At 34.8% G+C, this 26,632-nt stretch overlaps 1 protein-coding gene across 1 annotated transcript in view; it reads right to left on the bottom strand.

Annotated features, from left to right (window-relative positions):
* SEMA3C (semaphorin 3C) overlaps positions 1 to 26,632 on the bottom strand; it is a 178,071-nt gene that overhangs the window by 40,681 nt on the left and 110,758 nt on the right. Inside the window, 7 exon segments of the mRNA NM_001260533.1 lie at positions 4,424 to 4,646; positions 13,240 to 13,384; positions 16,204 to 16,273; positions 18,109 to 18,223; positions 19,566 to 19,708; positions 21,141 to 21,260; positions 26,332 to 26,422. Coding sequence (NP_001247462.1) covers positions 4,424 to 4,646; positions 13,240 to 13,384; positions 16,204 to 16,273; positions 18,109 to 18,223; positions 19,566 to 19,708; positions 21,141 to 21,260; positions 26,332 to 26,422 — 907 coding nt within the window.

Genomic DNA, 26,632 nt, shown 5'->3' with positions numbered 1-26,632 from the left:
GCAATAATGAAAACCGTAAGAAATAAAAGGTCAGAGGACAAAGCTCACTTTTCCTTCCTTCCTTCCTTCCTCTTTCCCTTCCTCCCTCCATTTTTTCTTTTCTTTCTAAATTAATTAATTAATTAATTTTGCTTGATATCTGGCAACACAAAAAATAATCCGATGCAGTTTGATGAAGTAGAAGGTCAGTATCTCAAATTCAGTCAGAGTTGTACATGATAATGGTACCGGGCTAACTGTAACAGTTACCAGGCACAGAGCTCACACATCTACCATGGAGATTCTGTAAGCTACAAAATCATTCATAATATTCAAAGTGAATATCATTACATGGAATCCTATTTGCATTCCAATGAACTGTCACATAAGTTTCCCCTATGGCATCTTCTTTGACAAATAATGTCTTCATTGAATTCCCCTGAATTTTCCTTGATGATACAGAAAAAAAGACAAAAGAGAAACTTGCTTCACTGTGCCAATAACTGGAGCATCATTATTCGTTTATAACAGCTGAAGGGTTGTCTGACACTAGGGGACCTGGAAACACCCTAGAAATGTTATATCCTTCCCAAGACAGTTAGATATATAATGCTGGGAAATCCTGGGACAATGACCTGTGATTCTCCCCCAAAAACGCTATTTTGTCTCTTTTAGTTACAAACAAGAAGAGAGAACTCTCTTTGGGAGAAATTTCACCAGCAAACCAAGAACTACTTGAGCAGTAGTTTTTTTTTTGTTGTTGTTGTTTTTTTTTTAGATGGAGTTTTGCTCTTGTTGCCGAGGCTGGAGTGCAATGGCACGATCTTCGCTCACCACAACCTCCACCTCTCAGGTTCAAGCGATTCTCCAGCCTCAGCCTCCCTAGTAGCTGGGATTCCAGGCATGCGCCACCACACCTGGCTAATTTTGTATTTTTAGTAGAGGCGGGGTTTCTCCACGTTGGTCAGGCTGCTCTCAAACTCCCGACCTCAGGTGATCCGCCAGCCTCGGCCTCCCAAAGTGCTGGGATTACAGGCGTGAGCCACTGCACCCGACTGCAGTAAATATTTTATACCAATATACTGGTTGTTAGAGACTCAGATAAATTGAAATCATTGTTTAAAAATTATAATGCAGCCTGTAATGACAGTAAAGTCCAGTGGCTAAGGGCGCTACCATGTCTTCAGTAAGATGCTGGGGCATTGCCACAGCACACACTTTCCTATTAGGATGGGATCCTCAAGAGACTCCTGTGGCTTTGTAAGCAATCATCAGTGCAGCTTCCACTACAATTAAAAACATATGCCTAAATATTGTTTTTGAAAATGACACAAGTGTTTAAATACCAAAATAAAAATTCTATGAAATGGTGCCAGAAGCTTATGTGGTAAGAAAAGCCAAAGAATTTGTGCAAAAGTATGCTTCTTACTGTCTTCTATGAATAAACACTGCTGAACAGTTCATAATGGCTTAAAATTCCACCCATGAAATCTACATCTTTTATGTAGAAAATATAATTATTTCATGTAGATTTTCATGAAAAAACAACAACAACAACTTAGTTGTGGCATCTAAGTCCACCTTTAAGGCAGGCCTCACAAGAAAAAAAGCCAGTCATCTTTTCTGGGTAATATGAGACATTATGGAGAGGTAATATTCCAAATTACCACACAGCCTCAGGAAAAAGAAAACTGTTTTTCTAACACGAACTCTACATTGAATGATTGAGCTAAGGCTAAAAGCAAATCTTTGTAGTCACTGACATGAAGGCTGTATCTGTAGAGAACAAAGCTTATATGCGAATGAAGATTAGCTTTTACAGTCACATTTATGAATTCATATTACATGAGTAACAATGGACATAGTTATGATTTTCAATTTATCTTGACAAATATTTATTGAGCTTATCAGGTACTGTGACGTGCCTAGAAAAGAAATTATATAGCAAAGAGAGATAGAACTTTGAGAGAAATGTTCAGTAATGAATACAAATATGGGAGATTGGATTAACTGCTGGGTGGAGAATTTTCAAACAGGATAAATTGAGTTTGAAGCATGATGTTTGAAATGTTAATGGGTTATACAATGTGTGTTATCTAACAGTCAACTGTACATGAAAACACTGAGCATAGGAAATGGTAAGGAATAACGATATACATTTGGGATTTGTTTGCACAGAATGGATAATTGAAGCCAAGTGAATGAATGAGATGGGCATGGAGTATCTTAAAAAAGGGGACTATAAGGCCAGGTGCGGTGGTTCATGCCTGTAATCCCAGCACTTTGGGAGGCTAAGGTGGGCGGATCACGAGGTCAAGAGGTCAAGACCATCCTGGCCAACATGGTGAAACCCCGTCTCTACTAAAAATACAAAAATTAGCTGGGCATGGTGGCACGCACTTGTAATCCCAGCAACTTGGGAGGCTGAGGCAGGATAATATCTTGATCCTGGGACGCAGAGGTTGCAGTGAGCAGAGATCGCGCCACTGCACTCCAGCCTGGGCGACAGAGCAAGACTTCATCTCAAAAAAAAAAAAAAAAAAAAAAAAAATTGGGGGGGACCACAGACAGAACCTCAAGGAATACCCACATTCATGGGCAGGAGGAAGCCAGCTAAGACGGAACCACTAGGAAGAGAGGAGAATCCTCTGACACATGAGTGGAGCAATAGGTAAAGTGAGATTCTCCAACGCCAACTGATGCAAATAGGAGACAGAGGTATTTCAGTGGTTAAAAGCCTGTATTTTTCTTATCATGAGACCATGCAAGACCTTGGCAAAATCTGCAAAACAGCAGAGGTGGCAGTGGGTGAAGACAGATATCTAGTTTCATAACCTGGCAAGGCTTCTAAGTTGAGGATTCAGTGGAGGATGAAATGGAAGAATCAAGTAAGAATATAATTGATAACAAAAATCCTGGAGATGGTAGGATGAGATACAAATTGAGAGAGAGTGAGGAACAGTTATTCTGGGAAGGAAGGATTATTCCTCAGCTGTCAGGCAAGCAAAGAGAGGACTAGTGAAAACTCAGATATGTCCAACTGTGGGAAAGGATGCCAACCTAGGATGCCAAAAAGGATAACCAATGTAGTAGTACATTTTAGAAGATTCTCAGTCTCAGTCCAGTAAAGCTGAAATTACATGAAAATGAAACATTCAGATATGGGATTTTTAAGAATAAAAAAGGATAAAATAAAATCCTTATCTTAGCACACTTTGGAAATTTTATTTAGCCAAGAAAAAGTATCCACATCTTAAACTGATCGAAGTATGAGTGCAATTTATCCCTTCATCCAGAACACATATTCCACCACTACCATATTTTATAATGACTTTTACAGACGTGTGGTCTATTTCCTAATAAACTACCTAATTTCATAAAGTAGTTCTAAGATTACAATAAGATGTTATTGTAAGGAGTGTTATTGTAAGTGAAGAGATTTCATCAGTTCCTGTAAGGTAGTTAGGGATGTTTGAAATAGATTTTAAATTACTGCCTGACCAACAGCCAGGGTGTGAAAGACGTGAGGAGTGGTTCCTAACTTTTGTGTGCATCAGAATTACTTAGAGGGCTTGGGAAAGCACAGATGAGTGGGTTTCATCCCTAGAATTTTGGAGGAAGCACCTCAGAATTTGTATTTCCAACAAGTTCTCAGTGACACTGATATTGCTGGTCCAGGGACCACACTTTGAGAACCACTGCTCTGTAACATACAATGCTAGTTATTCCTTATCGTGTGGGTCTATAAACAAGCACATTTTCATTCAACTTCTATCAAAGTAAATTGATGGAATTTGTAGATGTGTTAAGACTGCCATCAATATTTTCAAAAAACCTGTCTATATTTGAGTCACATTCACTTTCAAATGTTGTATTGAACATGCTATCTGTCATTATCATTATCCTTAGAAAATGGCTTCAGGTACTGATTAAGAAGTCACAGAGTCTGTTTCTGTTGAAAGGAACACTTAACTACATGGCTTATTAAATAAGGGATAAACCAGCTTCGGTTATGTGTGGATGCAATTCTAGTACTTAATCATTGCTTTTTTTTTTTTTTTTTTCCCATCGGGACAAGTAGAAGTTTTTCACAAGGCTGGTTCATTTCCAGTTCAGGTGGAAAGTGCAGCAGAGAAATCATACAAATATCTTGTAATGACAAATTGCCAAGAAAATCATATGGCCCTACCTACATATATTATATGTATTATATATTATATATATATATATATATATTCCTCACAAGAACTCTATAGTTTATTTATTAGCTTCATTTTACAGACGTGGAAACTGAGGCAAAAAGAGATTAAATATCTCACTAAGGGCTAGACAGAAGTAATTATTGGAGTTTTTCTAGTTTCAGTATCATGGCCCTTACCTACTACCTATATTTAATACATACTTTTACTACATATTAAAGCACATGTTGGGCTCAAATATTTACCTGTTCCGAGAAACAGGACGTGGTATCTCCCATCAGCAGCATTCACTCGATCCACAGCTATCTTTGTATACTTATAGTCAGTGCCAATACGAACAATCAAAGGCCTTTTGTGGATTGGGTAGATGGAATTGTACATGAGAGGATGGTTCCGAATAAAAGTGACAACATCATCTGGGAACTCCTTGGTGGTTCGCATATTGGGTGTAAATGCTCCTCCTGGACACTAGAAAGAAAGTTTTAAAGAACCAAGTTAATAAAATAGTTGCCTTGTTCTAGTAATAACAAAAACTCTCTACTTTTGAAATCACTTAGTAGCTCCAGTTGTTTTAAGCATATCTGCTACCTATGGAGGTGAAAAGAAATAGCATGACTATGTTTTACTATCTGTAGATGATTAATACTGTGTGTATTAACTTTGAATTAGGCTAAGTCCTTGTATGTTATTCTGTTTTCAGAGAAGAGCTGATGCCATCTCGTATATGAGATAACTCTTCACCCTTCTCACTCACCATTTTTCTATTTCTTATTTTGTGCCAGACACCATATTGTTAGGAAAACAAAAACTAGTGGACACAATCTAATGCTGCTACTTCTTAAAGTAAGTCATATTATCATTAAATTCAGTCAAACTCTGACATGTAAGTTTTATTTCATCTGATCTGCCCTCCCAAAAGAGAGAGCTTAGAAATTGGGACTTAGGGGCTTAGGTGGCTCAGGCCTGTAATCTTAGCACTTTGGGAGGCTGAAATGAGAGGATGTTGAAGCCAGGAGTTCAAGACCAGACTGGACAACACAGCAAAATTCCATCTCTGGGGAAAAAGTTAAAAATTAGCTAGGTGTGGTTGTGCATGCCTGTGATCCCAACTCCTTGGGAAACTGAGGCAGGAGGATCACTTGAGCCCAGGAATTTGAGGCTGCTGTGAACTGTGATGGCAACACTGTACTCTAGTCTGGGCAACAAAGTGAGACCCCATCTCCATAAAAAAAGGAAGAAGAAAAAAAGGAGGAGGAGGAGGAAAGATGGAGGAGGAGGGAGAAGGGGAGGAGAGAAGAAGAAAAGAAGAAAGAAGATAGCTTAGACTGGATGTGTTAAATTAAATCTGGTAACTCCCCTCTATCAAAGATCCCATTCATTATCCTTAGAATAAAATACCAGCAGCTTAGAATAGCCTACAAGCTTCTGCATGATCTGGCCTGAGCCTGCCCCTCCTACTATAGGTCTTGCTGCTCCTGAGCCTCAAGCATACCTTCCCTCCAGGATCTCGGCACCTGCTGTTCCCTGCCCAGCATACTCCTCTTCAGAACACCCCATGTCGTTTTCTGTTACCTCATTCAGTTCTCAGTTCAAAAGTTGCTTCTTGAAAGTGATGACATATAAAAGTATCTCCCCTTCTCCATCTCTACTTTGTCTCCTTGGCCTGCCATTTTTCTTCACAGCCCTATTTTAACTAACAGTATACTATATATCAGTTGCTTGCGTCTTTATTGCAAGCTTGTGCTGACTGTAACTGGGTCTATTTTGTTATTGTTTTGCCATCAGACTTATAACAGAGCTGGTTAGTAGATAATCACCAGAGTAGCTGAATGAATGCATTATATCATTCATTGTATCTGGCCTGCAATTTTGGTGCAGGGTCTGTATGAAACAGGGGCCTCAATTCTGGCCAGGAGGGAAAAGTTTCAGAGCATTAAGTCCAAAGGGGCAGGCAGAAAACAAGAATGAGATCTGGAGAAAGGACTGCTGAACAGCGTCAGCAGTTCTGGAAAGAGAACCTGACAAGGGCCTCTGAGGAGAAGATTCCATTCGTAGGGTACCTAAGGCCAAACTTAAGGGTAGGCTGGGAACTGCTGAGGCCAGAACTCAAACTCACTCACTAATTGGATCTGAGTGTTAAGCTATATGAGAAAAACCATTGGGTATAATATTTTAACACATACAACATTATTACTAATGTTATTAAATACCTGTCAATATTAAATTCCTGTTGATATCTCTACTTGCAGAAACAAAAACACTATGTTATAGTTTTCTTGAAACACACAGCACTATTGTGTTATTTTTCATTTATCTTCTTTAGAGAGGTATGTGGTAAAAGGAAAGTAACAAAGCAAGCTGCCTGTTCAATAGCAACAGGCACAGCATCAGACATAAATAGCAGGATGCAATGGGGACTGTGACAAACTGGGGAGTTATGTGTTATCCAAAGATGGTAATGAACACTTATCCAGCTGACTGCTTCTAAGCAGGAATAAAATCCTCGTGCTTCCAGACCTCAGCAGAAGACAGAATGTGGAGTTTTATGTAAAATCTGCCAAGTGTTTAATGTTGATTCAGTAAAAAAGAACAGCAACGTGGGGGGCCAAACAAAATATGACAATCTCCAGGTTAAATCCTTGCAACAGCTGTCCAACAGTATTAGTGCCTTCGGGCCAATGCTGCCAAGCAGACCTCCATGTGCAGCTAGATCTCAGCCGATTACTAATATCATCTCACTCATTTAGATTGCATCATCATGAGTGCAATATTTAGACTAACTTTGACCAGTTAACATTACTAGACTAGAACTTTTTACAGATCTGATAAATATAGTTCTCTTTTTGTAGAAAGGCACAAGGAGCAATTAAATGACTTAAAAGAGTAGCAGTAATGAGACAAGTAATAAAACGAAACCTCTCATTCTTTATTCCATTAACTAGACTTTCATCTGGAGTTCACGCTTTTATTTTTTAAAACGTATTATATTTAAATACACGTTTATAAACTGCTCACAATGAAGACCAAAATGAGGACAAAAGTTTTAATTTGAGGCTGTTCTAAGCTGATGAATGTGTTCCATACTTCTGCAAAATACAGAATTATGGGTGTTTTCTAGCCTCAATCTTCACACAAAGTGGAAAAAGGGAACTACATTGCTCACTGCATGAAAACATGGAAAGAGCAATGCATGGGTAATTTAAATAGTTCCAGATCTTCATAAAACACCACTAATTATGGCTTGCTAAACTGATATGTCTCCTTAAGTATTTGCAAGCATTCCCGTTTCTAAGTTCTGGAAAAATCAAAGTTAGCATACATTACTAAACAATTTACATAATTTCTAGTTAGTACAGTTTGATGTGAGATAAGCTTATTAAGTTATCAGTGCCTAGTCTCTGGCTTTTCCTTAAAGGTAACTGAAATCCAGGTTAACAAGTATGTCAAGGTTGTTCAAAACCATAGTTATTAAAGAGGTAATCTAAGCAAATCGAATCAAAGACGTTACTTTGCATTCATTAAAATATTCCCCACAAGACTTTTTTTAATCCTCGCATGAATTTATCACCTAGAAATAAGTGTCTCCTAGTACATGTTCAAACTTACCAAATAATTTTTTCATAATAATTAATTCTTCTATTGATTCATGGAATCAACTCTGCTGATAAGACAATGAGTGCTAATAATGTAACACAAACAAAAATTGATTGCCCTTTGTAGACTCTATCTGCAGTACTGAGTTTGCTCAGTGTCATACTGCCAAGAATAAATCAGAAGTGATTAACTTTTCTCTCACCTTGCAATATAATAAAGCATGTTTATTGAAACTTCAAGATAACATAACATCTATGTGCTATCGTAAAGTATCTGTCCACTAATTTGGCTGGTGTTTCATTCTTTAGAACATTAATTTTACTCTGCAAATAGTCATTAAGTAATTTTAAGTAAGTAAACTTCTCCTTTAAGTGTTTTTCCTCAGTTCTCCTAGCTATTTGTTTATCAAGCAGTGATAACCCCTCCTTTTTTGAGTAAAGACAGTTCAAGGGCTCTGATTACTAAAGTGTGAGATAAAATGCTACGAACAATAAGAATGCCATGTTAGGAAAGTAACAGCAATTGTCCTTACCAAACTTCTTTCCTATACTCAGGTATTCATAAATATCTGTTGCCCTCTGGAATTTCTAAATGTTCTCTTAATCTTCACATCCATTAGGCCAGTTTTCAGAATATACTTATATATTAATATACGTATCCATTATTTGGACATACTTTATCCAAAAAGCACTCTGATGTGCCCAGTAGGGGATATAATAATATAAAATTACTATTATCTTCTAGACACAAGTATTCAAGTAAGAAAGACATATTCAAAGCAAAATAACAATATTATGACAAAAAGTAATAACTTGAGACAAATGTAAGATAAATAATCAATTTTGGTTTAGGATCAATTTCCCTACATAGTCAAGAGCCAATATTTTTAAACTGAGTTTGTAATAGTGGAGAACTTACAGCTGCCAAGGTCAGTGAAGATGTTTAGAGATGAGAAAACAAAATTTAGAGTATTTAGAGAACTGTAATTCCTAGGGCATTGCTGGATCATGGAGCCCAAAGTGAAGGAAAGAGGTAGGAGGTGAGGCTGAAGACAGATTGCAGAAAATAATGCAAAACCAGGCAGAGAAAGAGTGACTACCATGGTCGAGGGGATCTTAACACGTGGGGGATGAGTGGTATATAGATATATAAAGGGTCTTAGTGGCACTCTAGAATCTAGGTTTATTTCTAGTACTGGTCTATGAAATTTGTATACTGAGAAAAACTCATATTTTATGTTTCAACCTTGGTAATCCAAGCCCTTTGTTTGAAGCCCAAAAAATTACATAGTTGAAGACTTGTACTTGTGTATTAGCTGACCCTCATCTTCCTTATATTTGCCCTCCCCTACATATAAAAGCCCACCGTTCCAGTCCTACTAACCCACACAGAGCTTTGAAAACTCACTTATTCATTTCCATCTGTGTCTTGTAGTGTATGCTGTACCCTGCATCTGAAAACCCCTTCCTTTCTTACCCAATTTATTCACATCCAATCACTCTTTAGGGCAAGTTCAATCTTACATTTTTTTTTATCCCTTTTCAAATCAGGCTGTTTTACTACAATCTCTCTCTCCTCTAAACTTTGATATTTATTTTTTTTACGATGTGAGATGACATGTAATTAATTTTTCATGTCTGCATGTCTTATGCATTCAATTTTCCTAGAAACGTTCCTGTTTTCAAACATCTAAGAGAAACAGAAATACTCTAATGTAAGCACAACCAGAAGACGTATGTAATCAACAAAACTGCCAGCAATGAACTTCTCGTATCCTTGCCACTACTGACTATGTGGATCATCAATTTTCTGTGATCCTTTGCATGTACCCGACCTGTCCAAAGCATGATGATGGAAGCACATGACTCTGTTATAAGGAGATGTTCAAGTTGAACACTTTCATTAAGTTCTGCCTTAACAGGATATACAACATATACAAACAATCTCCTGCAAAAGCTTTATACACGTTGCAGCAGAATAATGTAATATGCTTGCTTGGCCACAGAATTTTCATTCTTTGGCTGCCCTTTGCAACATACCAAAAGTGTCTTGTTTCTTCCACAAACTTGAATTACTTATGGAAAAATATTATGACACAATTGGCAGACTTCTTCCTACTGACTTGGGCTTGCTGATGGGGTCGTTTGCTAACTGAGCTATCAACCGTGCTTTAAAAGAAGTACCTACAGGGAACATTAGAACGAGGGTATGAGATTTCTGCCAGTCTCATTTCTTTAAGAACACAGCCATATATTTATGGGGTTGACTGGGCAACCATACTACTGTATGGGGAAATAAAGTAGGACAATCACAGTTGATCCTTCATTGGGAGGACTTCAGAAGCAACATTCTTAACCTTAGAGAAGAGAGAATACTTTGGATTACTTGGCTGCAGATGGTTTGGCTACATGAGACGATATTAAACCCTGGAAGTGCAGGAAGAGACAGACACTGCCACTCTGAGTCAGAGAGCTGACTTCATGATGTTTTGCTGGTTGAAGGGTGGAGGGATAGAATCTTCAGGGAGGTACGCTTTTCCACGAGGAGTTCCAGAGGTCACTCCTCTACCCTGCCTCTTTTATTCTCTAAGGATCACTCATCTGACAATTTTTTGATTTAAAGGAGCTGCTCTGGTCTCAACACCAGATGTAAGAAACCACATTATAGAAATATTTCTCAAACCCTGACTACTCCCTTTTTTCACGGAGTCTGCTGCAGATGTGTGGTGCTAACCCTGGCTTACTCTACACTGCTTTGGAACAGGAAACAAATGGTCATTCTTCAGAGCTAAAAAAACAGTGAAAAGTGGGACTGTTAGCAGAATTTTCTAATTTAGCATTGGTTTATTCTGTTTTACTAAAAAGGGTTTAGTATTCCTACATTTTATGTAGAACAATTGCTGCCTGACATGAGTGGTTTTCTCACAGTGATTCTCTGAGTTCTACACACCTGTTAAGGTGCCTTTCAAGTTGTCACCTGGGTGAAGAGCATGATGAGAGGTAATATCAGAGGTCACTTTTCTTGAGGAAAAAAAAAATCCCTAATTTGTAGCATTTGTCAGTTTCCATGGTGTAAATAGTTTCACGATGGCTGATTTCAAGTTACCACTCTAATGTTCTTAATTGAGAAGAGGTGCACATTATCTGCTCATGTAAGCTAGGTACATGCTGGCTCCAGCACAGACTGCATGAGGCTCTGAGGCCTCAAACCCTGATTCGAGCAGCATGGCTCTCTTTTATCTTGGTAATATCTTTATATTTGAAGGGTTTCCCTTAAGTTTTTTTTGGGGGGGAACAGAATTTTGTTGAGTTTGCAAATCAACTGCTCCTGTAGTAACCCCATTTATATGTTGTTCAAAAGAATCACTGATGAAAGCACATGTAAACACAACCACCTCTTAGTTTTCCATATTAAGATGAGTCTATGACTAGGTCAATTTCAAATAGCAGGTCACTCTCAAAAGTATATTTTTCTCTGAAAATGCACAAAATATGTTGAGTAAAATAGTAACAGCCTTTGATATATAATGGAATTTCAAAGTTGTTCAGCCTCCCCTTCCTTTCCTCTTAAATAATTTCTGCTTCTTATCCAGCACTCCCCAATCTTAAAATGGCTGTATCCGCTGATGCTTTTCCCTGTTTTATACAAAATTAATGTTTTGTCCATCTTCTTTCAAGCTGTGAACATCAAAGAGAGATCATCTTAAAGGATAATATAAATTCTGTGACAGGACTTTGTTGTCACTTATTTTTTTTTTTTTCATGACCTAAAAGTTTAATCTTTTTATGAATAAGTAGCAATTCCCATAATTTTTCCAAAGTTAATTAAAGATCAATTGTTCCACACAAAATACACATAAATGATTAAACTTTGAGCTTCCTAGCTAGGAATGAAACTTAAGCTTTAAAAATTTTGGAATAAAATGTGCTCTTTAAAGGCTTAGCAAACTATATTTTCAATTTTCAAAAAATGAACAATAGTATAATTTAAGATAAGAAAATAAAGGAGTAAACAATATTGCAAATAAACTCTAATAACAAAGATAAAATGAATCAACAATTAGTAAAAATTATATGGGATAATTATTTGGAAGAATATTAGCAAAGATAATTTCAAATTCAAGAAAAAGGAACACCTTGTTAACCTAACTGTTAGTATCTATCTTTTGATTTTTAAAATAAATTCATTGTTCATATTTATCCATTCTATAATTATAACCCTATTTTATGAAATACAGAGATATAAGATTACATTTCTATTAATGTTCAATTGTATAACATCTCTCGGTGTACTGTCTGACATTTTAGAAACAAAAACTAATCAACATTCTAGAAGGCAGCATTATTATAGGCCAAATGAAAAAGAAAGAGTAGGACTTATCAATGGACCCTTAGAAAAATTCTGGTTCTAATATTCAAGTGCACTCTCTGTATCTTCAGCTGGAAAACTGAATTTTCAGTGTATCCCTAATACTACTAATATTGCATGATACGGATATATCTACCTGCTTTAATAACAGTACTTCTATTTCAGACCATTCCTAATTAGAAAGCTGCCTATAGTTAAATCGTTCTAATTTGTGTTACTTTATAAATATTTTTTTTGAATAATTACATCTCATCTGTGGTAATTATTTGCTAACACATAAATTTTCTTCCTTTGAGATGTATGTAACATAATTTCTATCTAAATAGATGCCTAGAAATGGCACTATCTCTATATGAAGTATCTCTAAATTATTTCTCACATGGTTATTCCTTAATTAAAACAGATATTCAGGCTGCGGTGGCTCATGCCTGTAATCCCAGCACTTTGGGAGGCCAAGGCGGGCGGATCATGAGGTCAGGAGTTCGAGATCAGCCTGACCAACATGGTGAAACCCCATCTCTACTAAAAATACAAAAATTAGCCGGGCGTGGTGGTGCCTGCTTGTAATCCCAGCTACTTAGGAGGCTGAAGCAGGAGAAATGCTTGAATCCTGGAGGCGGAGGGTGAGGTGAGCTGAGATTGTGCCACTACATTCCACCCTGGGCAACACAGCGAGACTCCGTCTCAAAAAAAAACCCCAAAACCCCACAGATATTCATTACTTGTTAAATGAATTTATTATTATTATTATTATTATTTTGAGACAGAGTCTTGCTCTGTTTGTTGCCCAGGCTGGAGGGCAGTGGCACGATCTTGGCTCACTGCAAGCTCCGCCTGCCGGGTTCACGCCATTCTCCTGCCTCAGCCTCCCGAGTAGCGGGACTACAGGCACCCACCACCACGCCTGGCTAATTTTTTTGTATTTTTAGTAGAGACGGGGTTTCACCGTGTTAGCCAGGATGGTCTTGATCTCCTGACCTCGTGATCCGCCCACCTCCGCCTTCCAAAGTGCTGGGATTACAGGCTTGAGCCACCGCACCCAGCTGTTAAATGAATTTTTATAAAGCATCATAACAAAGAATTTTTCCTGGATACTCACAGTTCCAGGGCGAGGATATGGAATTCTGCCCTGATAGGAAATCAGCTGGTGATTGGGCCCTTCTTTGTGGGCAAAAGGCCCATTAAACACAGTCTGTATATCAGATAAATGATACACACACACTGCTGATCCTTTGAAAACTGAGCTAAAAAAGAAAACAGAAAAAGGCATTTTCGAATTTTTAAGATTAAAGTACAATTAAAAAATTTATGGTAAAATTTATGATAAAACGTTAACATAATTCACCATAGAAAAGTTAAATGTTATCGAACACATGTGAAAAGTTGAAAAACTTTGAAAAAAGGTATTGATACATAAAGCATTACAATATTCAATTCATCCACGGAGATAGACAATAAGTTATAGTAAAATCCTTTTCAATGTTTCCAAAATATAGGACAACTCAAAAAAGTTTCTAGTTTATCTTAGCAGCAAGAAAGTATACTGATGATTTTATTTAAAAATATGAATTTGAATTCCAAATCACTATCATATAACCTATCAGCATTTAACTCAAAGAAATGAATCTCATTAATAATTTAACACCATATCTTTCTGTATTATGATTATTTTAATGAGAGTGTTCTCACATGGTATCTTGAATACTAGTTGGAGAAGTCTATGTCGTCACGGTTTATGTACTTCCCCTGTTGGTCACAGAACAAAAAATAGGAGCCCCAAAATATTCACCAAACCATCTTTAGTCAATGACACCTCATAAAATTTGTTTGACTCTTTAGTAAGAAATATTTCCATTGTCCTATGGCAGGTTGGCTGAAACCAATATTTCTCTGACTCACTCATTTATTTCAAATTAGATGTCTAATGAAAAAAGGTGCATTCCCATAAAAACAAATAAGATACATTGTTAATCGTTAACATTAACAGGCAGAATGATGATTTTGAATTTTTTTGATATTAAAGTTACGGGTATTGGAAAAAAAAACTAGAAAAACAATTTTATTGAAAACATTTTCTTAAGAATTTGATTTTTTTTCTTTGTTCAATTCTTTTTTTTTTTTTTTTTTTTTTTTTTTGAGACAAAGCCCAGGCTGGAGTGCAGTGGCGCAATCTCGGCTCACTGCAACCTCCGCCTCCCGGGTTCACACCATTCTCCTGCCTCAGCCTCTCGCATAGCTGGGACCCTGTAGTCCGCCATCACGCCCGGCTAATTTTTTGTATTTTTAGTAGAAACGGGGTTTCACCGTGTTCGCCAGGATGGTCTCAATCTCCTGACCTTATGATCCGCCCGCCTCGGTCTCCCAAAGTGCTGGGATTACAGGCGTGAGCCACCGCGCCCGGTCTCTTTGTTCAATTCTTTCGTGAGTTAAATCAAGACTATTTAGAACAGGAGTTAAACACATCCTTAAAGACATCTTTTTAGACATCTTGTGGGGCAACCGCAAATATTTAAAAACAATTTCCTTGTACATTTCTTTTACTTTTAATAGCTCATTGCAGTTTACAATTATACTGTGTTTTTCCCATTAAAGAAAAAAACAGCGAAAATCTTTAGAGTTTTGTTTTGTAGTTGATTGTCTAATCAAAGAGACCCATTATCTTCCACACTGGCTGAGTTACAGCTCAACTCTAAGGAATATGCCTAGTATAAAATTAATAAAGAAAAATATGAGCAGGAAAATATGAAAATATTATTTTTTATCTTGAAATATATACTTCAGTTTGGGCATCCCAGAGAAGTGAGAAAACATTAAACTAATTTTCAAATACATAAAATAATCGCATATGGAATAAGAAAATTGGCCGGGCACGGTGGCTCACGCCTGTAATCTCAGCACTTTGGGAGGCACAAGTTGGGCGGATCACAAGGTCAGGAGTTTGAGACCAGCCTGACCAACATGGTGAAACCCTGTTTCTACTAAAAAAAAAAAAAAAAAAATACAAAAATTAGCTGGGTGTGGTGGCACATGCCTGTAATCCCAGCTACTCAGGAGGATGAGGCAGAAGAATTGTTTGAACCTGGGAGGTGGAGGTCGCAGTGAGCTGAGATCACACCCTTGCACTCCAGCATGGGCAGCAGAGCAAGACTCCATCTTAAAAAAAAAAAAAAAAAGGCCAGGGGCGGTGGCTCACGTCTGTAATCCCAACACTTTGGGAGGCCGGGGCGGGTGGATCACGAGGTCAGGAGATCACGGCCATCCTGGCTAACACAGTGAAACCCTGACTCTACTAAAAATATAAAAAATTAGCTGGGCGTGGTGGGGGGCGCCTGTAGTCCCAGCTACTCTCGGGAGGCTGAGGCAGGAGAATGGCGTGAGCCCGGGAGGCGGAGCTTGCAGTGAACCGAGATCGCGCCACTGCACCCCAGCCTGGGCAACAGAGTGAGACTCTGTCTTAAACAAAAAAAAAAAAAAAAAGAAAAAAGAAAAAGAAAATTGGTTCAATGTTTTGTCAGGTTCTAAATAGTCATCACTTTACTTCAGAAGTAGAAAGTATTTTTATAGAAATGCCCAATTGTTTCCAGCTTTCCTAAGGTATAACTGGTATACAAAAACAATACAGTACATAATTAATGTATACAATGTGGTAAGTTTGAACATATGTATACACTTGTGTTACTATCACTACAATCCAGGTGATAAACATTTATTACCTGTGATAACAGCAACCAAAAAAATGCCAAAAGTTTTATTTGCTCATGAGTCCTCAAATTATTTTATTGAAAAAAATCATTTATTTTTTCCTACATGATAATTCATATCTTCATTTGTTTGATAAAAATATCATGCAATCGCTACAAATACTCTCTACAAAAGCATTTGGAAAGCATTAGTTTAGCTCCAATATATTTTGATAATCAGGCAAAAGTAAATAAAATGGAAGGGTTACATCCCAAATGACATGTAAAATTAAAAGTTGAAGAGAAGAATGCTTTTATAATAATTACTGTTACTCCATGAAGCTTATTGTTTAACTCGTAAAATGTAACTGTTGAATAATTACCTTGATGTTGTAAAAATGCCATACACTAGTGTTGTCCTCGGGTTATCAGTTTCCAGCAGAAACACGTCCTCTATAAAAAGAAAAATATTCTTTAAGTTTCTAAAGAGTAACTTTTGTTTTGAAAAATTTACCCTAAGAAAATAATTTCAACTATGAAAAGTATTCTGTAAAAAGATATTCCTGTACCATCATGGTAATCTGGAAACAAGTAATGATAGAAACACTAAATTAAGTTAAATTAATACAGATACTAATAGAATTTATAAAAATTTTGTATCCTTGTGAAAACCATGCTAGTAAAATAATATTATGGGGAAAAAGTACAATGGCATATTATATGGACTAAAACCATATTAACCTCAAAAACATCCATCAGAATATAAGAAAAAGATTAACAGTGAGTGTTCCAGGAGGCAAAGCTATAGGAATTTTCTGGTGCTTCTTTCTAAATATCCTTTAATGTTAATATATTACTGTTTTAATTTTAAAAAATTACAAATCTCAATTTCTTTTTGATCTAATCTTAGGAGTTGGAAGATGGAATAAAACTTTTTCACAGTAACTTATCATACCATCAAATAGAACTTTCTGTGGCAATGGTCAAAATTGCTAGTGATACTTTTATTTAATGATAGCTCCTCTAACAAAAAGATGTTTAAAGTATACTAAGGCAAAGACAAAAGACAAAAGTATGCATAGTGAAGTGATAAATAACAGAATATGAAAGTAGATTTCCGATAGAAAACTCCAATTAATAATCAATTGCCATGATTATATGAAAGGCCTAGATGTAGTGACAATCTTGCTAACATAATTATTGCTGAGAAACACAAAGAAATATGTATTTATTTTAAATTAACAATGAATTTAAATGACCTCATAAGCAATAAATTTATAACCACTCAAACAAGAAATTAACAACCACTAGTCCTTCCATATGTGAATAAGGGCTGACAATATCTAGCTCTCCCTAAAAAAAAAGAAAGACTGAAACATAAAAATATTCCCAAACATTTGGAGGGATAGAATGAGCAAGTAGGCCTTTTCACAAAATAATACTTAGAACTTTTCTCTAGAAAAGCTTATCCGGAAACTTTTGTTCCATAATCAACATAATGGTTTTTGAGCAGAAGAACGATATAGTTCATATTTATAAAACTATTAGAATCAGTAAATTTTTTCCATATGGTAACACAGATTTATAGCTTATATTATCACCTGTCTCAAAATCTGAGAATGACCATTATTTTACATTTTAATGAATTACAGTGAAAGAAAAGTCATTTATAAATGGCATTTAGTAAATATGATATGCCCTGGGATATTCAGATTAAAAAAATAAAAAACTGTTCCTTGGCAGATGTAATCAGACTGTCAGTCCTTATTTGACCTGGAAAGTATAAGCCTCATGTCACACTGAGAATACTTAATCTCAGAGTCACCAAGCAGAACTAAGAAGGGAACACGAGTCTCCAAATTTCTACTCTGACACTTTTTTCCATCCAAACTCTATTCTGTCCATTAGCTACAATAGTAAAAATATATAGCTGTATTTTCACACAAAATGAGAATATTAGATATTCTAATATACATGAAATAAATATAAAAACATAAACATATCATTACCTATATACAAATTATACAAGTTACACTCCAAACACACACATTCGTTCGTATATTATGGTGAATTCAATGAGTTAAATGTTTCAGCAGTGACTCATGGGCATAATAGATTAAAAAATACTTAAGAAAATTTATGAAAATTTATGAAATTTAATTATTTAATTATTTTAAATTAGCATACTATTTATGCTGAAAATACGGAAAATACATCCTCTTCTGAGACCTTATTTAAATATATAAAGCCTTCTTTCAGAAACATTTTTCAATCTCATATGTATGTACCTAATTCATCAAAGTGCGTTTCTGGGCCGTCTTCATCTGTTACCGAGCACACCAGCCTCGCCTTTAAGAAAGTGGTCCACTTGTTGACAAGACTACGCAGTCCACCAGTGTCATTCTAAAACCATTTTGTAAACATAATTCAGATTGCTTAAGTAAATACTGAAGCACATTAAAAATTCAACTTGAACTCTAGTTGCTTGGAGGATGAAAATCTGAAGAATGGATATGTTAACCACTTCTGCACATCGATAGTCAAAGAGGAATATTTATCACTTATAGCATTTTATACAATAGTTATACTATTATTCTCTTACAGCATGATATCAGCTGAAAATACATGTATTTGATAAATGTATGACATAATTATTTCTAATTTTAACAATGTATAATGGAAGTATTTATAAAATGTCATGGAAAACAGATCATTTAATCTACCTTTCCTTGATAAAACTAATTGTCTTCAATTTGAACATAAATTATTATATACGGTGAGTCCTGCAGATTGTGGTCAGGAGAGTGCTTATATATTTACACCAAATGGTCCCCAACAGTTTTGTATTCACTCCTTCATTTATCCAAATTATCACATAATTTTCAGTATTTCTAATCTGATGCCTTATTATACATTGTAAGGGGAGATGGCATTTGGATCATTCACAAATAGTCTCTATTGAAGACATTTTTTTTCTGTGTCCAAAAGCCTTTTAGCCCTTCTGCTGACTTTGCTGTCTTGTTGCAAATGACTGAGAAACAGCTGAGCTCCATGATCAGTGGAATATTATAATATATAAACTATTTTAAACACTAAGCACTTTAAGAAACATTTTTTCACAAACGACGCTAATCATAAATATGTCAGGACAAGTCTGTAAAACTCTATGATAAATAGGGCGTCACAAATTTCCTTGTGTTGCTATGTATACTTATTGTTTCTACACAAGAACATTTTGGTTACTGTTTTTAATTAGAATTTTATTTTATTAAAGCTGTTCTTTTCACTATTTATAAATGGTTCCTTAATAATCATCTTTTACTGAGATAGTTACTGTATTTTATTCACAAAAATCAGTTTCTTTTGGTAATATACAATTTAGCTATTTTTTTGAATAGCAATGCATTAAATGGATACGTAGAAATTTGCCACAAGTGTTTATTTGTTCAAGAACACAAACAAAATATTTTCTTAAATTAAGATATTTACTAAAATAGGGTATGCTTATCTCATATAACTTAATGAAGGTTAGAATTTGAGTTAGGGTTATAAACACTATATTCAATATAAAATGATGAATATTAAATACAATAATGATGAATGCTACCTTAAATGTTCCCCTCAATATTTCATTTATTTGTAATAGTTGATAATAAAAGCACGGAGATAAAGTACAATTTGAATTTCTTGGTCTTTCTTCAAATTAGATTTGGTACTGTTAAAATATACAAGCATTAATACTTACAGGACATATTCGAGCAATCATGGAATGAATCTGTTTTGTGCTCCTGTTATTGTCAGTCAGTTTTTCTTTGAAGAAGAAGTATACCTTAGCATCATTTGGATCAGTACCATCTGGGATGACATGTGCATCTACAAACATAGGTTCTAGAAAAAAATACAAAAGACTAGGTATATATTCATGATGAAAATCCATCTTCTGTCATCTAAGTAGACCACAGGCACATGCCTTCCCCATCTTTGGTAGAAAAAACAATTCAATATTTACAGATACCATTTCTAAAAGCAGTAATTGCATTCACTCACCATACCATATTTGATGTCAGGTACCACAAAGTATAGCTATAGTATGATAAATCACTTTATTTTTTGTCTGCAATATATTCTGGAAGTGCAGGAAATACAAAAATTCTTTGTGCACTGGTGAGTTTCAAAAAATTGAAAAACTTTTCTACCAGTTATTTCCTAAGGAACCTGATGGCTGTTTTATTGAAAAAAATATTTATTTTTCAAAGTGTGTTTTTCAATCTAGCGCATATAAACTCAAATTCGTTGAAGCAGAATAAGGAGTTGGAAGTCCAAACTCTGAAAAACATGATCTTTCTTAAAATGCAACATATGAAATGAAGGGGAAACTTTTCAAGGAAAAACAGCATCGTTAGTCATTTGGAGACATACAGGGTTTCCTTATTTCAAGAACAGAGCAACTTTTAGAATATTCTATTTCCAGATGTACTGGAGGAATAATCTGAAGAAGTAAATGAACAATCAATGCTTTCTTGTGCTGGCCTATCAGCGAAATAGGATGCTTCACTGTGGTGATTCATGCTTAACTCTGCAATGTTAAATGAATTGCCACATTAAGGGTCAGCTAAAAATTTTCTCCAGGGTGAAATGACAAGAATCTTAGTTTTTTTTTTTTTTTTTTAATTGCTCTAAACAACAGCAATTGATTGGAATAATACGGTAAAACCAAATGAGCACCTTTTTTGATGTGAATTTCATATGATGCCAAGAGCTGGAGGCAACTGAATATGCATAATCATAAAGTTATCATTCCTATGATTTCTACTGAATATTAGTCCATTTATGAGAAAATACATACCAGTTTCATAATTTTAGAATCTAAGTTTAAAACAAAAAAGGAGGACCCAGCTATACCCTATTCATTGCATCTAAATGTCATACATTTGGGATAATTTTTAGATTTGGTATTGTTAAAATATACAAGCAGATTAAATGAAGTAAAAAGCATATTTAATTGCAATATGTTACAATTAAACAACTGGAGAAGATGCTTGGGTACTGAAATATAAATTATCACTGTCACTTTTATTTATTCATATTCTTATAATTGTAGGATGATTAATAGAAATAAAGAATCAAAATATGGACTATGAGCTATTCAATTATTTATTTTCCCCAAATATTTTAAATCATAGAGTACAGAATTACTATTATTCATGTCATAGCCTGATATTTTAGTTTTTAACCATTATCCCTAGTTGTTAGGATGGAATTAAATAAGTTAGTTTAACATGATACTAAAAAAAAAAAAAAACATCAAATGCTTTCTTACCACTTAGCCATTTGGAATTATGTTGATCAGTTCTGACCGCATTCCTCTTGGTTAAACTTCGAAAAATAGCAGCATCTGTCCCCATGAAATCTATATACATTCCAGAGAAAAGCTCCTCATCTATGAAAAAGAAAATATTAATGAAATGTAAATTTTTAAAGCTAGTTTGAAGTTCTATATGAGTTTATTAGGAGATCACCACAGGTATTACAGTGTTATGATAATTGGTTATAACCAAATGTTAATTGGTTTGCACTGTTCAGTGAATCAATAAATTTTATAAATTTTAATCTTTTCTCATTATTGCCTGAATGATAATTACTATGTTTTTAAAAAAATCAAACCTCAAAGCAACTTTATTCTATGTAAAAGTGAAAGTTCCTCTACCTGTACTTAATTATACTATATATTAATTTTTATATAGAGTCTATCAGAAATGGCAGGTGTATATAGATAACAAAATAGCTTAATTGTTTACCTATAACACATTTAAAAGAAAAACACTGTAAGAGTCAGAAAACATGGTTTCTAACTTTGGTAATCCCTAACAGGCTGGGAATTAGTGCTAACCTATTGAACATCTGGAGTTCCAACCTTCTAATCTATAATGTATGGGAATTAGATTATGATCTTAAAAGTTCTTAACGCATATTAAAATTTCTATGACTTTCCTAAATGGATTGAACATAATAGTTTTAAAAACTATTATTATGACATGACGAGGAAGCCACATTATAACTGTCAAAATATTATCAGTGATTGAAAAATGTAATCACTAAAAGTATATATTTTGATCTTTAGTGCTAGAAGGTTCCTGGTAAGGTAAACAAAGTGCTACTTTTTCAACTGCAACTCAGCCATAAAAATAGAATACAATGATAAGAAAGAAAAGGTATTTAAAATTAACTAAATTTTTACTATTAACAGAATCAGATGTATTAATCTATACACACATATATACATAACATTCAACATTTAGCTTATTGTCCCAAGATCCATATTACTTTTCATCTAGTAAGAAGCAGTAAGCATTGAATTGGTAACAAATGTGACTCCTGAGTATAAAACAGTAGCTAAATATCTATTTTAAAAAGCATGAAATTTATCAGCCTGGCCCACTGAACTGCCATGCAGCTGTGTTCCTTGACTGTTATTCTAGGATTACTCCCTGGGCTACCTTCAGACTGTGGTCATTTTGGCAGGACTGGAACGTTTCAAAGTACTCTAAGCTCACTGTTTAGTAATAAGCAGTACCAGTCGGCCCAGCATCGAATGGAGAATGGAATGTGTCTAATATGTGCTCACCAGGTTATGAACTGGACCCCTACCAGTTAGCAAGCTGGTGTGGCGGGTATTTGGTTGCTCAGCTCTCCTTCCTAGTAGGGGTTCTAGGCCCATGGAAACAGATTACAGGGAGATAACAAAAATGTGCATGAAGGCTTTTTTTTCTTTACCATTTTAGCTTCTTTAAAATTCTGAGAACATTTGTGAGGCTTATATACACACAGATCTAGCTATTGTGGCAACTTTGTAAATAATTATTTCACATTTTTGTTACAATAAAACTGTAGATTATACATTCCTGCTATTCAACAGATTGACACAGCTATCAATTGTCGTACCTGTTTTCAAGCAGAAAGAGAAAAAAGATACTAAGAAGTTTATGAATGGCAGAGAGGACTAATTCTAATCCTACTTCATACCATCTTATTAGTTATGTCTCAAACATTACATAAGCCTGCACATCTAATTGGCTTCATTTCCTATATTAAATTCTCAGTAATTTTAATAGCAAGTTAGGAACTTTCTGCTTCATTTTATATCAATAAGAAATTTTTGATTAATGTCACTTTGGTAACCATTTTGAGAAGAAGATTTTTTGCAGGACTTCATGCAGAGATAAACTTGTGCCTTTTAACTTTATTTCAAAAACATTTTGCTTTCCAATTGCATTTCTACCAACTAGAAAAACTTTATAAAGTTTATGTAGACTCTTTAAAAGACAACATCCGACTTCGTTGTTGCCCTACAGCAGTGACTGAAAATAGCAAAAGCACAGTGAACTTGCACAACTACATTATGAAATTTGGAATTCTAATTCTTCAGGTCTCTGGTCATTTAATAGATATAAATATCTTAACCAATCTGTGCTTTTTTTTTAGCGCACTGTGCTTGAATGGAAATGATAAAGCACTATTACAAGGTTAAGGGAGATGACCACACAAATCACAAGAGGTAATTTTAGAGGGATAATCAACTGGATGAATAAAATTATAACTACAATCTCATAAAGCTTTTTGTTCTTTTTTACTGTCAGTTTTTAAGGTAAGCAAATTGTTTAGTGACTTTCATTTGATTAAAAAATGTCAAGTTACTCAAATATTAATAGTATAGGAACACGAGCATAGGAATTCAACTCTCAGGTCCTTGAGAAACAAAGAAGGCCAATGTCTAACTCCTATTCTGGAAACAAATCCCGTTCTCTAAGGGCAAGACTATTAAATGACTTAAGACAATTTAGCAAGAAAATTTATAATGCCTTGTTCTAATCCTTATTATTCTAAACAATATTCAATGAGATAAAACTCCAGTAGCAGCTATGTGAACAGACCCTTGAGGTTTATTTTGTAGCATTTAAATGGAAACAAATGAAAACTATATATATTTAATTACTATCAAACACACCACATGGTTTCTGAAGGTGAATAAAATTTCCTTTATAATGGAGAAAAGAATTTCCAAACCACTGCTTCTATTAAATAATATTTGAAAACATGCCTTGCATAGGACATAATTGGATAACTTTGTAGTTTCAAAGCTAACTTTATGTCCTAAATGATATACTTTTGGCTCCTCCCTGTCTGATTTGAATGCCAATATTCAAGCAATTCACTGAATAACTTCCAAGGTTTACCTGTCTTAATGTAATTTCCAGATATGAGAAAGAAAGATGAGTTATCTATGTAGATGAATCAAAGCAAGCATTTTAAACACAATAATTATTTTTCACCTATTCTATGGTTGAAGGATGAAATTTTAATGCTGGCAATACATTTAAAAAAAGCAAAGAGGAAAAGGTATCTACTGTATGTATGACATACTAAAATCCAGCATTTGTTACTTGGTCAACACATGGTAACTCAGATATATATATATATTCTCAGATATGTAAGTATATACATATATATTTGTACTCATATATATAAATATACATATATATTTAATACTCAGACATATAAATATATATATTTATACTCAGATATATATTTATACTCAGACATATATATATATATATATATATATTTTTTTTTTTTTTTTTTTTGATACGGAGTTTCGCTCTTGTTGCCCAGACTGGAATGTAATGTCACAATCTCAGCTCACTGCAACCTCTGCCTCTCAAGTTCAAGTGATTCTCCTTCCTCAGCCTCCCAAGTAGCTGGGATTACAGGTGCATGCCACCATGCCTGGCTAATTTTTTTGTATTTTTAGTAGAGACAGAGTTTCTCCATGTTGGTCAGGCTGGTCTCAAACTTCCAACCTTAGGTGATCCACCCACCCTGGCCTCCCAAAATTCTGGGATTACAGGCATGAACCACTGCTCCAGGCCAACTCAGGCATATTTTTAAAGTGTCTTAATCAAAAGAGAATGTCTTTTAAGTGAGTCATGGAAAGCCATTCAATGACTGAGGTTTAAAAATTGACTTGTCTATGTGTGGATCATTAAGCAATTAGGCACGTGGCTTAACTGATATTTTGTGTAAAGTGAAAAAATGAAAAAAATAGCTTTATTACCATCTCCTTTTTGCCATAGCAATTTTTAGACAATCCCCAGAGAATGTACTTGGCTAACACGTGCACTTTGTTCATCTTTCCTTTGAAAAAACACCCCTTTAACTATTTCTAAAAGATTAATAAAACACAGTAGTGCAGATACCTCTTTGACATACTGGTTTCAATTCCTTTGGATATATACCCAGAAGAGGAAATGCTGGATCATATGGTGATTCTATTTTTTGTTTTTGGGGGAATGTTCATACCATTTCCCAAAATGACTGTACTAATTTACAATCCCACCAACAATTTACACAATTTCTTCTTCTCCATATACTTCCCAACACTTGTTATTTGTCTTTTTTGATAACAGCCATTCAAACAGGTGTGAGGTGATATTTCATTGTCTATACTTCCATGTTAATTTCAGCATTATTCACAAAAGCTAAGACATGGAAGCAACCTAAGTGTTCATCAACATATGAATGGATTTTTAAAAATGTGGTACATATATACACAATGGAATACTATACAGCCTTAAAAAAGAATGAAATGTTGTCATTTATAACAACATGGATGGAACTGGAGGACATTACACTAAGTGAAATAAGCCAGGCACAGAAAGACAAATAACATATGATCTCACTTATATGTAGAATCTACAAAAGTTGATCTCATAGAAACAGAGGTAGAATGGTAATTATTAGGGGCTGGAGGATAGAGGGAGGGGCAAAAAAAAAAGATGTTTATCCAAGGAATAAATTTTATGTGATTTTAGTGATCTACTATACTGCACAGTGACCACGGTGACAATAAATAAAATTTATTGTATATTTCCAAATTGCTTAAAAATAGATTTTTAACATTCTCACCACAAAAAAATCAGTTGGTGAGGTAATGGATATGTCAATTGGCTTGAATGAATTTTTCCTTTACATATACATAGATCAAAACACCACATTGTATTCTATAAATATACACAATTATTTGTCAACTAAAAACAAATAAAAAATAATGAAAGGTAAAGAAAAAATACTAAAACATGAGGAAAAGTGGGTGTACTTAATACTACAAACACAATTACAGAAAACACTGAAAACTACTTTATGATAATATATAAGTATACATATAAGTATACACATGATAACATATAAGTATACATATACACACTTTTAAAAATGCTTGGCTTGCTCTAGGTATGACGAAACTGTCATTTATAGATGAAAAGTTACATGCTTATTAATTAATCTTATTCTTACAAATGAGAAACTGAACTCTCTATTTCTCAGCTCACAACTTTCTTCGTATTATTTTACTCATATACTATCATCCATACAACCATCAAGAACAGGCCTACCATGTCAAGCTAATTTTCCATGTTATTTTATGTTTAATCCTCCCTCTTTCATTGTCTACTTACTGATCATAACAGACACCGTGTTCACGTTGGGGTTGAAAGAGCAGCGTCCTTTTCCAGATTCACACTTGGAGTCAATCATGAAAACTTGGTCCTTTATTGTAGATAAAATTTAAAATGTGGCAACAATAACTTATTTAGTGAAGACAATTGTTCATCAGTAAAACAAAACATCGTTAAAATTAATATGCTTTCTAGTTGGTTGCTTATTATGCCTTCCAATTTACTATATTAAGATTTGCTAAAACTATGAGGAGAATTGATCTGTAATTACAAGCTAACCACAGCAGGGCTAGCTCTCATT

Source organism: Macaca mulatta, chromosome 3, assembly GCF_049350105.2.
Source record: "Macaca mulatta isolate MMU2019108-1 chromosome 3, T2T-MMU8v2.0, whole genome shotgun sequence".
NCBI lineage: Eukaryota > Metazoa > Chordata > Mammalia > Primates > Cercopithecidae > Macaca > Macaca mulatta.
Note: the sequence above shows the minus strand (reverse complement) of the source record. Positions and strands in the feature narration are given on the sequence as shown.